The sequence below is a fragment of the Scomber japonicus genome, chromosome 17, assembly GCF_027409825.1.
Source record: "Scomber japonicus isolate fScoJap1 chromosome 17, fScoJap1.pri, whole genome shotgun sequence".
In the NCBI taxonomy this organism is placed as follows: Eukaryota; Metazoa; Chordata; class Actinopteri; order Scombriformes; family Scombridae; genus Scomber; species Scomber japonicus.
In genome coordinates, this window is record NC_070594.1 from 15,004,590 (window position 1) to 15,016,716 (window position 12,127).

The following is a 12,127-nucleotide window of genomic DNA, read 5'->3' on the forward strand; positions in this document are numbered from 1 at the left end:
ACATCCAACATGTTCTTAAGGAATGGTGAAACAATAACAATTCCACCTTAAAATTGTTCAGAAAAATCCTCAAAAGATGCGTCTCTCTTTTCAGCAATTCCCTGTGAAGTCACTTCTCTTTCTCTCTCTCTCTCTTTCTTTCTTTCTTTCTTTCTTTCTGTCTTTCTGTCTTTCTTTTTTTCTTTCTTTCAAATCACGCTCAACCTTCCAAGACAGAGAAGAGAAAGTGCACACAACAACCCCCTTTTTTCTACTACATCTCTCTCTCTCCTTCTCTCGCTCCCTCCCTCCTGGTCCCCATCCTTTCCCTCCATTTAAAGGAACAGTGCATCATTCTGATTATACCATTCAATGAGATCACTTTCAATAAGCCATTATTTGGTACATACCGAACAGATAATTAAAGGAATGCTTTATATGATAAACATTGAAGGATAGGGCTGACGATTTTCTGTATTTTTCTTATTGTCAACAAATCTCATGCAGAGCCAAACCAACCATGAATCAATCCTACTTCCAAGTATTGTGTGTGTATCCAAAGTTCCTTCATTATGAAGAATATGGAGAGCTTGGTTTGCTTGGAAATGACTGTTCCAAAAGACTAATAATGATGTTAATGTTTTCAGTCTCAGGAGAGTAGTTCCTTGTAAGGCAGACGCCACTGTGCATGTGCATGAACGCCTCTTGAATTTGTGTATTCTTTCTTGTGTAGTGCAAAATCAAGGGGTTTTGGTATATAGCACAAAAAGCTAGTGATGCTTCTCTAAACGATGCTGCTGAACAAGGAAATGCGATCACTGTTATTGGTGTTTCATGACAAACTATCGTAATTACTGCCTTCAAGGTGAGGGAACATGTCACCCGGTGAAATGTTGTGGGTTTATAATTGTTTTTCGGCAATAATGGAAGTCTACAGCACAGAGGAATATGATTTATCAGGATTTTGAATACACACAATACTTGTAGGATCCTGTAGAGAAGTTCATTGTTGGTTTGGCTCTGCACATGACACTTGTTAACAATAAGAGAAACATAAAAAATGGTTAGCCTCATGCTTTAAAGAGAGCTTTGAATATGTTGGCCTCTTGTTGGATTATAGTATTGGTAGATTTACAGAGAGAGAAACAACATACAAGCATATTTCCACAACAAGAGGGGAAAGAAGTGAAAGGAAGGCATGGGACAAAGTGGATGAAGGATGAAAAAATTTAAAAGTGAGTGTCGGGTGGTTCAGGATAGTCATGATGACAGAAAACAGAAAGGACAATGGGGAGGGTCGCCTTGAAGTGAAAAGACAGACAGTGTCAATATCTCAGTAATTATTCATGCAACCCAGTCCCCTATAGATCAGACATATCTCATCTACCCACACCCAACTCTGTCCCTGACTTTCTTTTCATCTCTGCTGCTCCCTCTTCACTTGTTGACCTCCTCCTCTTCACCACTTCTCCACTCTGTCGATATGAGCTCTATTTAAATACAAGTGGCAAAAAGCACAATGGAAATTGTGTTTGTCTCTCTGTCTCATCTTCAGATTCTCTTTCCATTTCTCTCATCTCTATCTTCCAACCCAGAAAGCTGTAGGTAATTATGTGGAAGATATTGATCTCTAGGTTTTTGGTGCCTCTCCATATCCCCACCCCCACTGTCTTTCTTGTCTCCTTAATTTCTTCTCAATTCCCAGTTTTAATTTCCTTCTAATCTCCTCCTTTGAAACACATAAGATGGTTGCCATAGGAAGCGGTTTTACTCTATTTTGTCATGCAAAGCAGCATTATCATGTGTCTGACAGTGCAGAAATCTGGACGACTGAACCCAATCATCATTGGATTGTTCAGCCAATGTGCTGATGCTTATTACCATGACAACGTGACAGGAAAAGTTATATGGCAGCCGTCTTAAAGCGACATTTTGGTTTTTGCAGTGAAGGAATTTCACTAGGGACAAATGTAGCCACTCTGAGTTGTGATGTACAACCAGTGTTAAACTGGTGATTAACTGGTTAATTTCCCTTGTTGCCCTTAATGGTGAGCATCATAATAACCTTCTAATTGTGTGTGTGTGTGTGTGTGTGTGTCAGGTGGTGGTCTTGGCACATGCTGTCACACTTTGCTCAAATAAAATATTATTACACATTGGACTGCATGGACCTCTCTTCTCTTGCCATCTCTTTGACTCTTTGTGCTGTCTCTTTCAAACACACACACACACACACACACACACACACACACACACACACACACATCCTCTCTCTTGTTCTCTCAGGGTTTAATTTATGTTGATCCCATCTGTCAGGAAAAGCTGACATCACACACTGGTTATTTATATACATATGTGTGTTCATGTGTTCACATGTTCCTTCTTTTTTTTCTCTCAGTTTCCCATCACATCACATGAATTCCCCATACCAGTGTATCACCGTAGTTTTTCTTTGATTACCTAGACAAGTAGCAAGAACATGCTACAAAGACAGAAACATCCTTTGTGCTCGCCAATACAGAAGCTTTTATAGTTCAAGGTCACTGATTCATTATCTGAGGCTTTGGTGCAATTTAGTAGACACACAAATACACATTATTGACACATAGCCCATTATGCCATGAATTCAATGTGAAGCCAGGTGAAATACTTCAGGCCTGTGACTGTCATATGTCAAGCTGCCTGCTTGTGTCCTAATTTCTTTGCTACAGGTGGGTCACGCTGACAGGCAGGCATAAAATGCAAATTTAATAGGACAACTCCAAGACTCCCTTCTTGGTCTCATGAATAAGTGTCGCAGCAAATCACCATGAGAAAAGTTCAAGTGAGATATGGCTTGAATATTATTTCATTCATTAGGGGTGCCATTTAGCCCTATTTAACTGGATATTTGCTAGGCTGATGAATTGGTTTGGTCTTTTAAGAAACATCATCTGGATTGCAAACACTTGAGTTAGCCATGTCTCCCAGCTGATTCTTTTCTTCATTAATATGCAAATCTCTACAGCAAGGCCCTCCAATTTAATCAAACCATCTCTTCTAATGGGTCACCTGTAGTGTGAGTTTGAAGCTCCTGTCACAAGCTTTTATTGTGCTCATAAGATTGTATATGTACACACATGTGAAGTAGCAGGGAGGGTGGTGGTACATAAAAATACAACATCTGGGTGTGAAACTATTTAAAGAAGGAGTGATGATGTCATTGCATTGATGTCATTTGAGGTGTAGTTTTGGGGCCAGAGGATAATTTTCGGGTCAGTTTGTGCAGAAATATTGAAGGAATCCAATAAATAAGAGCATCAGGAGTTTCAGTTTGCTCATGGGTGTTCAATCACGTTTTCAAGAATCTTTTTCTGGACCCTGTTGGCTAAGTCTGCACCCTCATATATATGAGGATTTTCGTTGTCATGCTTGACTGTACTCCATAATGAAGTCAATAACAGTGTTGAGATCTTCATTTACCATCTCACCTGGATACACTTCTTTTGATGCAGCACACTTAGGGTCATAAAAGCCTCAGCCTGGAAAACACTGTGATACATTTTTGGGCCTTATTGAATGTGAAAGAAGACAAGAACGACATCTGCTGGCCACTGAGCTGCACCACCTGCAAATTAAGGAGTGTAACTGAAGAGGAGTGATGATCACTTGTGTACACAGTTTGAAAAAAAGTGGGTGTTATTTAACATCCTGCTTCAAAGCCTCATTTTGGTCTAAAGGTTTAAAAGTGTTGAGTGCTTGTGTCTGCCTATCAAGGCTTTGTGGTGCAGATCTGGAGCAGATATGGCGCAGAGCTTCCTGTGGCTTTATCAAAGAGAAACCACAACACCAACGCTGATATTGCATTTCATAATGTTTTATTTATATGATATGATGATAAAAATGTTACAGCTTATGAAAACTTTCACATAAAACATTTAAAATTAAAACAGATATAAAAAAGGAGTCATCTCAGGTTTTTTTGCATTTGGTTTTAAGCTTATAGAAAAATATGTTTTATAAAAATAGACAAAGCTATAAGATGACTGGATCAACTGTTACCACTACATAACTGCCTCTAATTGAAACATTCATTGGATCAGTTAGAATCTGTGCTTTGGGATCCAGTGGTGGACACTTTTGCAGCCAGGGCCTTATCTTTGGCCTTGATGATCCTCTGCACCCACTCAGCAGACGGATTAACACAGAATTGAGCGCCATTCCTCATTGTGAAGCTGGAACAGAGACAGAGATTGTTTATGACATTTTATTTGAAAATGATCATGGAATATTTATTTCTGAAAAGCGTAGAATCAGGTTTGAAATTATAAGATGCAACACTTACAGCACACCAGCAGTCGGACACTGTTTGTCTGTGTGTTTGTAGCTCACCACCGACCTCTTACCGAGAACTCTGGGGTAATGCTTAAAACAGCACTCATCCGGGCCGAAGCCGTCTGACAAAAGAAGAAAGAGACAGAAGTGTCATGAATAGAAAGATAGATGAGGTGATAAAACAAGTCACTTAAATCATCTTAAATTATTGGTTTATTTGGAATTATTATATCTTCTTTATTTCTTTATTTATTCTTTTTTATCAGGCCGTCTTAATTCAGTTTTTCATAAAAATGTATCCATACAGATCTTCATATTATAGAAAAACTGAATACATTTGAAATATGTAATAAATTAATAAATTAATTAATAACGAAATAAATAAATAAATACAAACATAAATAAATAACGATTATTTTAAAAAGAATGTGGTCTTGCACCGTGTCTATATAATTTGTACAGTAGAAATAACTAATCTACAGCTTTATTCTCCACTTTTTATACTTTTATACTTTTTTATACTTTTAATTTCTTTTCAGAATGTTTTCTTTCAAGACTCGGCAATCAGACACTCTAAAGCTTGTTAGGCCTTTAATAGGTAACTTCACTTTTTAAATCAAGGAACAGTGTCCATCAACGTTTTATAAAATCAAGAGAAGGGAACACTTAATCGAAGGAAATTCAATAAAGGAATTTTTACAAATACATGTTTGCAGAAAAGAAAAGTCAAATGCAATCAACTTACTTTGAGCTTGAACAGCAAGGGCTGAGAGAAGCAAGATGCAGGTCATAAGAATGATGGAGCTCTTCATCTTGCTTGATCTTGCTATTTTTGCCAGCGTCTGTCTTCTAGTAGTGGTTCTCGTTGTGTCTGTGTCTCTTACAGTCCCTCACTTATACTATGCTGTCTGTGGTTAAAAGCAGGGGTTGCAGAACAGGTGATGACAAAATGGCAAAAAGGCCAAAGCCTGAAACTACCTATCATGCAAAAAAACCCCAACTTGCGGCCATGTGGTCAACAATTCTTAGTAGACAGAGATATAAAGCGGGGAGGAAGAGTGGGGGGAAGAGGAGTATTGTGGGTGAGAGAGCAGAATCAATGTGATAAAAAAAAAATGGTATATGCATGTCAGTCAGTGTGTGTATGTGTGTGTGTGTGTGTGTGTGTGTGTGTGTGTGTGTGTGCATGAATGTGTTTGTGCAGCATGCAGGTGCACTGAGGGTTTCAGCTCCTCTCTCTGACGGTGCGTCATGTTAAAAAAGGAATACATTCAAGCTTATGACACACGTTATGAAAATTAATGCAATCTTATTATCTTTAAAGTTAGTAATGTGAGCAAACATTACAGCCAAGATAATGTCTATTTTAAGAAGTTGTGACAAAGCCAGATTAAAATCTGCCACTCTTTCTGAAAGCCTAAGTAGCGCAGGCCAAGTTTTCTTAGACTTGTTTTGATGGTTGTTAATCATTACGTTTCTTCTATGTTACACATTAAACTCATTTTTCTAACAGCGGGCCCTACAAAGGAGATTTTATAGAGACAAAGGAAATTTTAAATCATTGTCTATTAATTGTATACACATTATGTACTTATTTTACTGCCTTTTCTGTGAAATTAGAAATCGTGTGAAATGGAAAAAGGAGCATCAGTGGTAGACAAAATGAAAGTGTATTTTTTACTATATAGATGCTCTTGATGCTAATTACGTATGATTTTCTTTAAAATCTTTTTCTGAAATGCACAGAAGTTATATTAATAGCAATGAATTGCTTAAAGTCAGATGTACTCTCTTACAGTAGAAATCATTTCATTTTCTCCTCCACATAGCATAACACACAGAGCATTACCTAATATAGCCACAGAGCACACCTTTCTAAATGTCAGACTATCACTTTACAACTCACTGTATCACTAATAGTCTCATTCTTACTTACACGTGTAGAGATCACACGTGACAAACTGTAGACTGAGCCAAATGCATTCTTTTTCCGATGTTAGTTCGGTGTAGATGTGAATGGTTCTTATAATTTGTACTTTTTGTGGTGGTCAATTTCTGTGGTTTTGCATTTGAATTTCTAGGCATTTAACCTCAGCTGTTCCTACATTCAATGTTAATGAGGTCATATGTGGTTTGTTAGTCTCGTCTGTCCTATGACATTTGTTTGAGTAATAAAAGTAATAGTAAATGAACCACCTGACTTAATGTTTTTGGATAAACTCTTTAAACTATTGACAGGAAAGAAGTTTGTATTTTATTTTATATACAAGATACATTTTCTTCTAGTCACAAGTCATTAATCATGAATAAATTAGACAAACATACAAACGAAAAACCCCCAGAAGATCACTACTGCAAAAATCCACCCCCCTGCTAACTCATACTGAAACCTGTGGTTTGCAGCTAAAGCAGGGGTTCAATGCAAGTGTGCACAATTGTGGATGTGTGAAAACCCGTAAAGTAACAACTTCACCAAGACAATTTCACTTACTTATACCATATATTATAATATAAGATATCATATTATTACATTATATATTTTGCTGGAGAAATGAGCCTCACACTAGTTTGTATTCCAAAACTGTGTCATTACAACTATTAAGTTTCAACTTTGTGATGACAGAAATTTAACATGAAAACATGCTCTGAAACAACCAAATATAATAATAATATCTTTGCTGTTAGAGTTAATTATGTAATTTAACTTTTTCTTCTTCTGTGGCTTAGGAAAGAACTCTGCAAAGACTCTGAGTTGGTTCGGAAAGTTTGAAATGGAAAGTTCTATGCAAAATGGTTATGGGGTGAGAGGAGGAACACGTTTAGCTGCTCCGTCGCAGACTCAGTGAAAAATAGCCTGTCTCAGCATTTTGTCTTGCTTCACCGTTACAATTAATCCTCAACATATTTAATTAGCCTAATTTCAGTTATACCTAAATGATTTGTTGAGTGTTTAAACTACTGCTAAACTGATTCACAACATGTCAACAGTGTCTCGACATGATATTCCTGACCTGACAAGGTCCTTCGGTTAAGACAGTTTGGGTATATGTAGGCCAAACTTGATTAATATTACATTTGAATAAGCACAAAGAGATACAGACTATTTGTGTTTGTACCATTTGTACAGATTTTAAAAAGGGGGTTAAAAGAGGGTTAAAAAAGATATAATGAATTTCTTATTTATCTTTATAGATGCTTTATAGATGGAATTTCTAAACTTTTTGTGTTACTAGTATGATAAACAAAAAATTATTTCCTCATAAAGTTGTACAACCAGACCTACACAGATGAATAAATCATTACAAGTGTACATTTAAGGTTCAATGTTATTTTAAATTGTCATTAAACAATGCAATATTGCACAGTGAATTTAGTTTAGCTTTTTTCTCTGTAGGTTTACTAGTTTCACAGTAATAGACACAGAGGCTTGAGTAAAGAGGCCAGAGTATTGTCTCTTTTCTTAAATTTATTAAAAAATATAAAAATATAAAATGGAAAAAACAGCATTGCAGGGAAGAATGTACCAGTCAGTCTTAAAACTGTTTCCTGACAGTGAATATAACAAAACAAAACCGATGAAAGCAGCCAACAGTTGAATATGAATAACAGAGACAACAAACTATTCCAGCATCAACATAGAATCAACACTGTCCAATGGTGGAACTTAAGTAGACATACAGTAGTATTCAAAACAAAATGTATCTAAAGTATTCAAAGAAAATGGACACATTAGGTACCAAAATGACACCTGTCAAAGAGCTTTAATATCTTATCTATGTCTGGATTGGATATCACTGCTGATGCATTATTATTATAATGTTGTAGCTGTTTAAGTAAATGAAAAGGAGACTATGAGGCTGTGGATGTGAAATATAGCATGGGTAGGAAGATACAATGTATATATGGAAATATCAAGTACGTAGTACTGGAGAGTTTGAAAGTGACGTTTCTCTTACGCTTGGAAAATTTAAGAGAAAAAATAAGTTAGGATACACCCACAACTATTCATGAAGAGTAAAACTATGATATCAGATATCTAACTATATAGTTGTTAACCCTAACCCTAACCCTCCAAAACTGGGCCGTGCTAACAAAGATTCAAACTTCATCAATGTATAGTATCCTTTAATTGCACCAGCACTGCAGAAATCTCTGTTGCATGAGTCATATTGTATATGTCATGACAACATAACATACAGCTCCACTCAGAACTAACCAGTCACTCATTTAAACAAATAGCACCAAAAACAAGTTCAGATTGAGTCAGCGTTTACCTTTGTTGAGAGTATTGCGGAAAGATAGAGTGTACAGTTGGAGCAGAGGAGTTTTCTCTGCTGCCGCTGCTGCACTGCTGCTTAAATTATCATTGTTGCAAATGTTTAGTGTCAACTGTTGGATCGTTGTTGTTGAGAAACTGTGAACACACCAACTACTGTTGGAGCAGAGGAATATTTTCTTCTTTTTAGGGAGGAGATGTTCACAGGAGGACTGGAAGATCACCTCAAGTCATCATCTACCGAAGACTCATCACCACTGAAGTTTAAAGGGTGATCTGTCAACTGCTATGGAATAATCTATATATCCTCACAGGTTGCAATGAATATGTGGAGATCGGCAGCTTACACAGCTTACACTCTATTGAGAACAAGCACAGCTGTTACTTTTTCTATAATAAAAGTCACTGTACCCGTAATAATAGTAGGAGGTGCCATCAGTTACTCCAACAGTGGTGGTCACTGTTTTATTGACTTAGGTTTGGTCACTTAGTTGTTGATGAGCTCACCAAGTCTCTCAGCAACCATGCCACATAGATAGATAGATAGATAGATAGATAGATAGATAGATAGATACTTTATACTTTATACATACGTATATGTACTAATAAAATACTCAATGTGCAAAAACTGACGTAAAACTGCCCTGCAGTATCTAAAAATATCTAAAAGATACAAAAAACACCTAAATACCTGTGTATATGGCGCACAGTCTAACAAACCACAGACATTACTTCAGCACATTAAACAGTGTGATGGCAGATGGCAGGAAAGACTTCCTGCAGAGTTCAGTCCTGCACCTCAGTGTGTCACCTCAGCCTGTGACTAAAGGTGCTCTACTGAACCACCTCCAGGGCATGGAGTGGGTGAGTCAGTTTGTTCATTATAGAGTTCAGCTTTGAGAGCATATTCCTCTCTACCAAATGCTGAATCGTGTTCAGTTCAGTCCTAATGATGGAGCTCGCCTTTTTTATCAGCTTATTGACTCTGCTGTGGTAGCATAGTACTCTCCCCTGAGCAGGGGGACCAATTTCTGCTCAGTAACCTGAATAGCAACTGGGACTGGTTTGGGCCTCTTCCTCCCAAAGTCCACAATCATCTCTTTAGTCTATGAGAGAATGAGCTCCTTAACTCCTCTCTTGATAAGACCAACAACTGCTGAATCCTCACAGTTGCACCAGATGTGTCCAGATGTGTATAGGTTAGGAGTCGATACACCGCTAAAGAGCATTACAAAACTTGAATAATAAAGGCCTTAAGTTAACTCAAGAATCTTGACATAAAAAGTTTTAAGACCTTATTTTCACAAAACTAATCAGTGTGGGCTAACAGCTCATATTTTCCCTAGTACCCCTAGGTTGGTTAACATGGTCCTGGTCAGGAGAAAAGCAAAGGCTTTAATCCAAATGTAGAGGGAAAGGGTCATCTTTAGATAATTATGGGAGACTGAGATGAATATGAATGATCCACCTGACGATTTACAACTAGAAAATAGGCAACACCAAAAGTTAAAACTTAAACAAGAGACCCAGCCTCATTGACTGAGGAGCAGAGACATGATTTGAAAATAGATTCATGTTAAATTCATTGAGAGATCCATCTGGAGGACTAGTTAATGTACCAGTAAAATTAACAAACTAGCTCCACAAAGCAAAAGCAAAAAAAAAGAGGAAGCACAACAACAAAAGACATGATTTGAGATTTTAATTCTTCAAATATCTCCCTATGAAAGTAGAAACATTTGATGTAATTGAAATTTAAATGTGTCCTGTCCAGAGTTTTGATATAATACTGAGTTGAGTTACACTTTATTGACTTCAATCCACCCTTAAAGGAACACAGCTTAAATAAACTTTTGTACATTTTTGAATCTGAAGTGTGAAATGTTACATTAACTGAGTAACCACTGGGTGGCAGCAGAGTTTTGGAGATGAGAAGGGTTAGTGTGGAGAGAAATGTTCTCTTTGCTGTTTGTGTTTTTTCTGTTTCCGGTCAGTTAATTATAAACATTTTTGCAGAGAACAAGGACTGTAGATTTTGTCACTCATCAATCACACTGAGAGCACATTAGGAGGAGATATTTTAATGGCCAGTTTGAATAGAAGGAATGCTTGAAAGCAAGCCAAACCAGTTTCCAATTTTCATAAGGGCACCTTACTGTTGTTTGAGATTACATTAAATTCGACTTGTCATAGAGTTGATTGAAATAGTACAAGTACTTAACAACTGGATGCAATCTAACCAGATGGCAATTTAGGCATAAAGTGCCGATGTGCATGATATAAATTACCATTAGCAGCTTCCAGGATATACAAGATGTTGAACTGGTATGATAGTATCTTATATAAAAGGGTGAGTAAATTGTTCAGTTATTACAGTTCAGCAGAGAAACAGCAGCAGGAAATAAAAGGCTGTTCTTCGGTTCTTCTTTGTCTGCTGGCGAGGGAGCAGGGGATTCTGTATCACCTCTCTGAGGGTAGTGGAGTAAATAGTCCATAGTTTGGGTGTGAAATGTCTTTGATGATGATGTCCTCAATGAAGGGAACCTGGGTGCTGCTGGTGATGTGCATTTGTCACCACTTGCTGAAGGGTTTTTCTATCAGTGACAGAGCACACTGTAATGCTGTGTGTCAGTATGCTATGGTGCACACATAGAGGTTCACCAAAATCTGTGGAGACTACTGTTCTCAGGACCTTCAGTCACTGTTGTGCTGATGAGCCTGGATGATGTAATGGATCAAGAGAGGTCTGCGTAGATGTGGATGACTAGGAACTTGAAGCTGGAGAGATGTTCCACCTCAGACCCATGGAAATGAATGGGGACATGTCTTCAGGCTTTATGCCTTCTGTGATCTACAATCAGTTATTTCGTCTTGTTAATATTCAGATCCAAGTGGTTTGCCTAACATCAGCTTGCCAGGTTCTCCACTGGCTACTACAGTGTACACTTGATGATGGAATGAGTGTCATGCAGAGCTTTGCGGTCATATGTGAAGAGGGAGCAGAGGAATGGGCTGAAGACAAAGCCCTGTGGGACTGGTGCTCAGAGTCAGGGTGGAAGAGTTGAAGAGTTTTTTTGCCTGGCTGAACCAACTAGGGCATTTCAGTCAGAAAATATATGAGCTAGTTACATATGGAAAGACTAAAAACAAGAATGCGAAGTTTGACGACCAGCTTGGAGGGATGAGTGTTGAAAAGAGAGCTGAAATGAACAAACAGCATCATCACATATGTTGTAGGTGTCCTGTTGAATCAGAGCAAAGTGCAGTGCTGTCAAGATAGTGTAATACAGACTTCAAACATTGTGAAGACTCCCTTACAACATATGAAATACAAAATTAGGTATGTCTGTGAGCAGGTCAGTGATGTATGTGATGTCTGTGTTAGTTATATGGGGAGTGTGAGTGGCTATAAAACACAATGTCAAATGGCTGGACAGAGGAGACTGAAAGAGAATTGAGCAGGTCTGATAATAGTCTTTTAGACCCCTGAGTTCAGCTTATTTAAATGCTTTAAGTGCAATACTGAACTGTACCGAAAATCTGAATGCTGAAACCGCA

The 12,127-nt window shown here is 37.6% G+C and overlaps 1 protein-coding gene across 1 annotated transcript; it reads right to left on the bottom strand.

Annotated features, from left to right (window-relative positions):
- Nucleotides 1-3,848: 3,848 nt before the first annotated feature.
- LOC128377569 (C-C motif chemokine 3-like) lies at nt 3,849-5,273 on the bottom strand. The gene is made up of 3 exons (XM_053337531.1): nt 5,039-5,273; nt 4,304-4,415; nt 3,849-4,193 (listed from the first exon to the last, which is right to left on the bottom strand). Exons 1-3 carry the CDS (start codon nt 5,103-5,105, stop codon nt 4,058-4,060), a joined length of 315 nt encoding a protein of 104 aa, XP_053193506.1. The 5' UTR covers nt 5,106-5,273; the 3' UTR covers nt 3,849-4,057.
- Between the last annotated feature and the right edge of the window lie 6,854 nt (nt 5,274-12,127).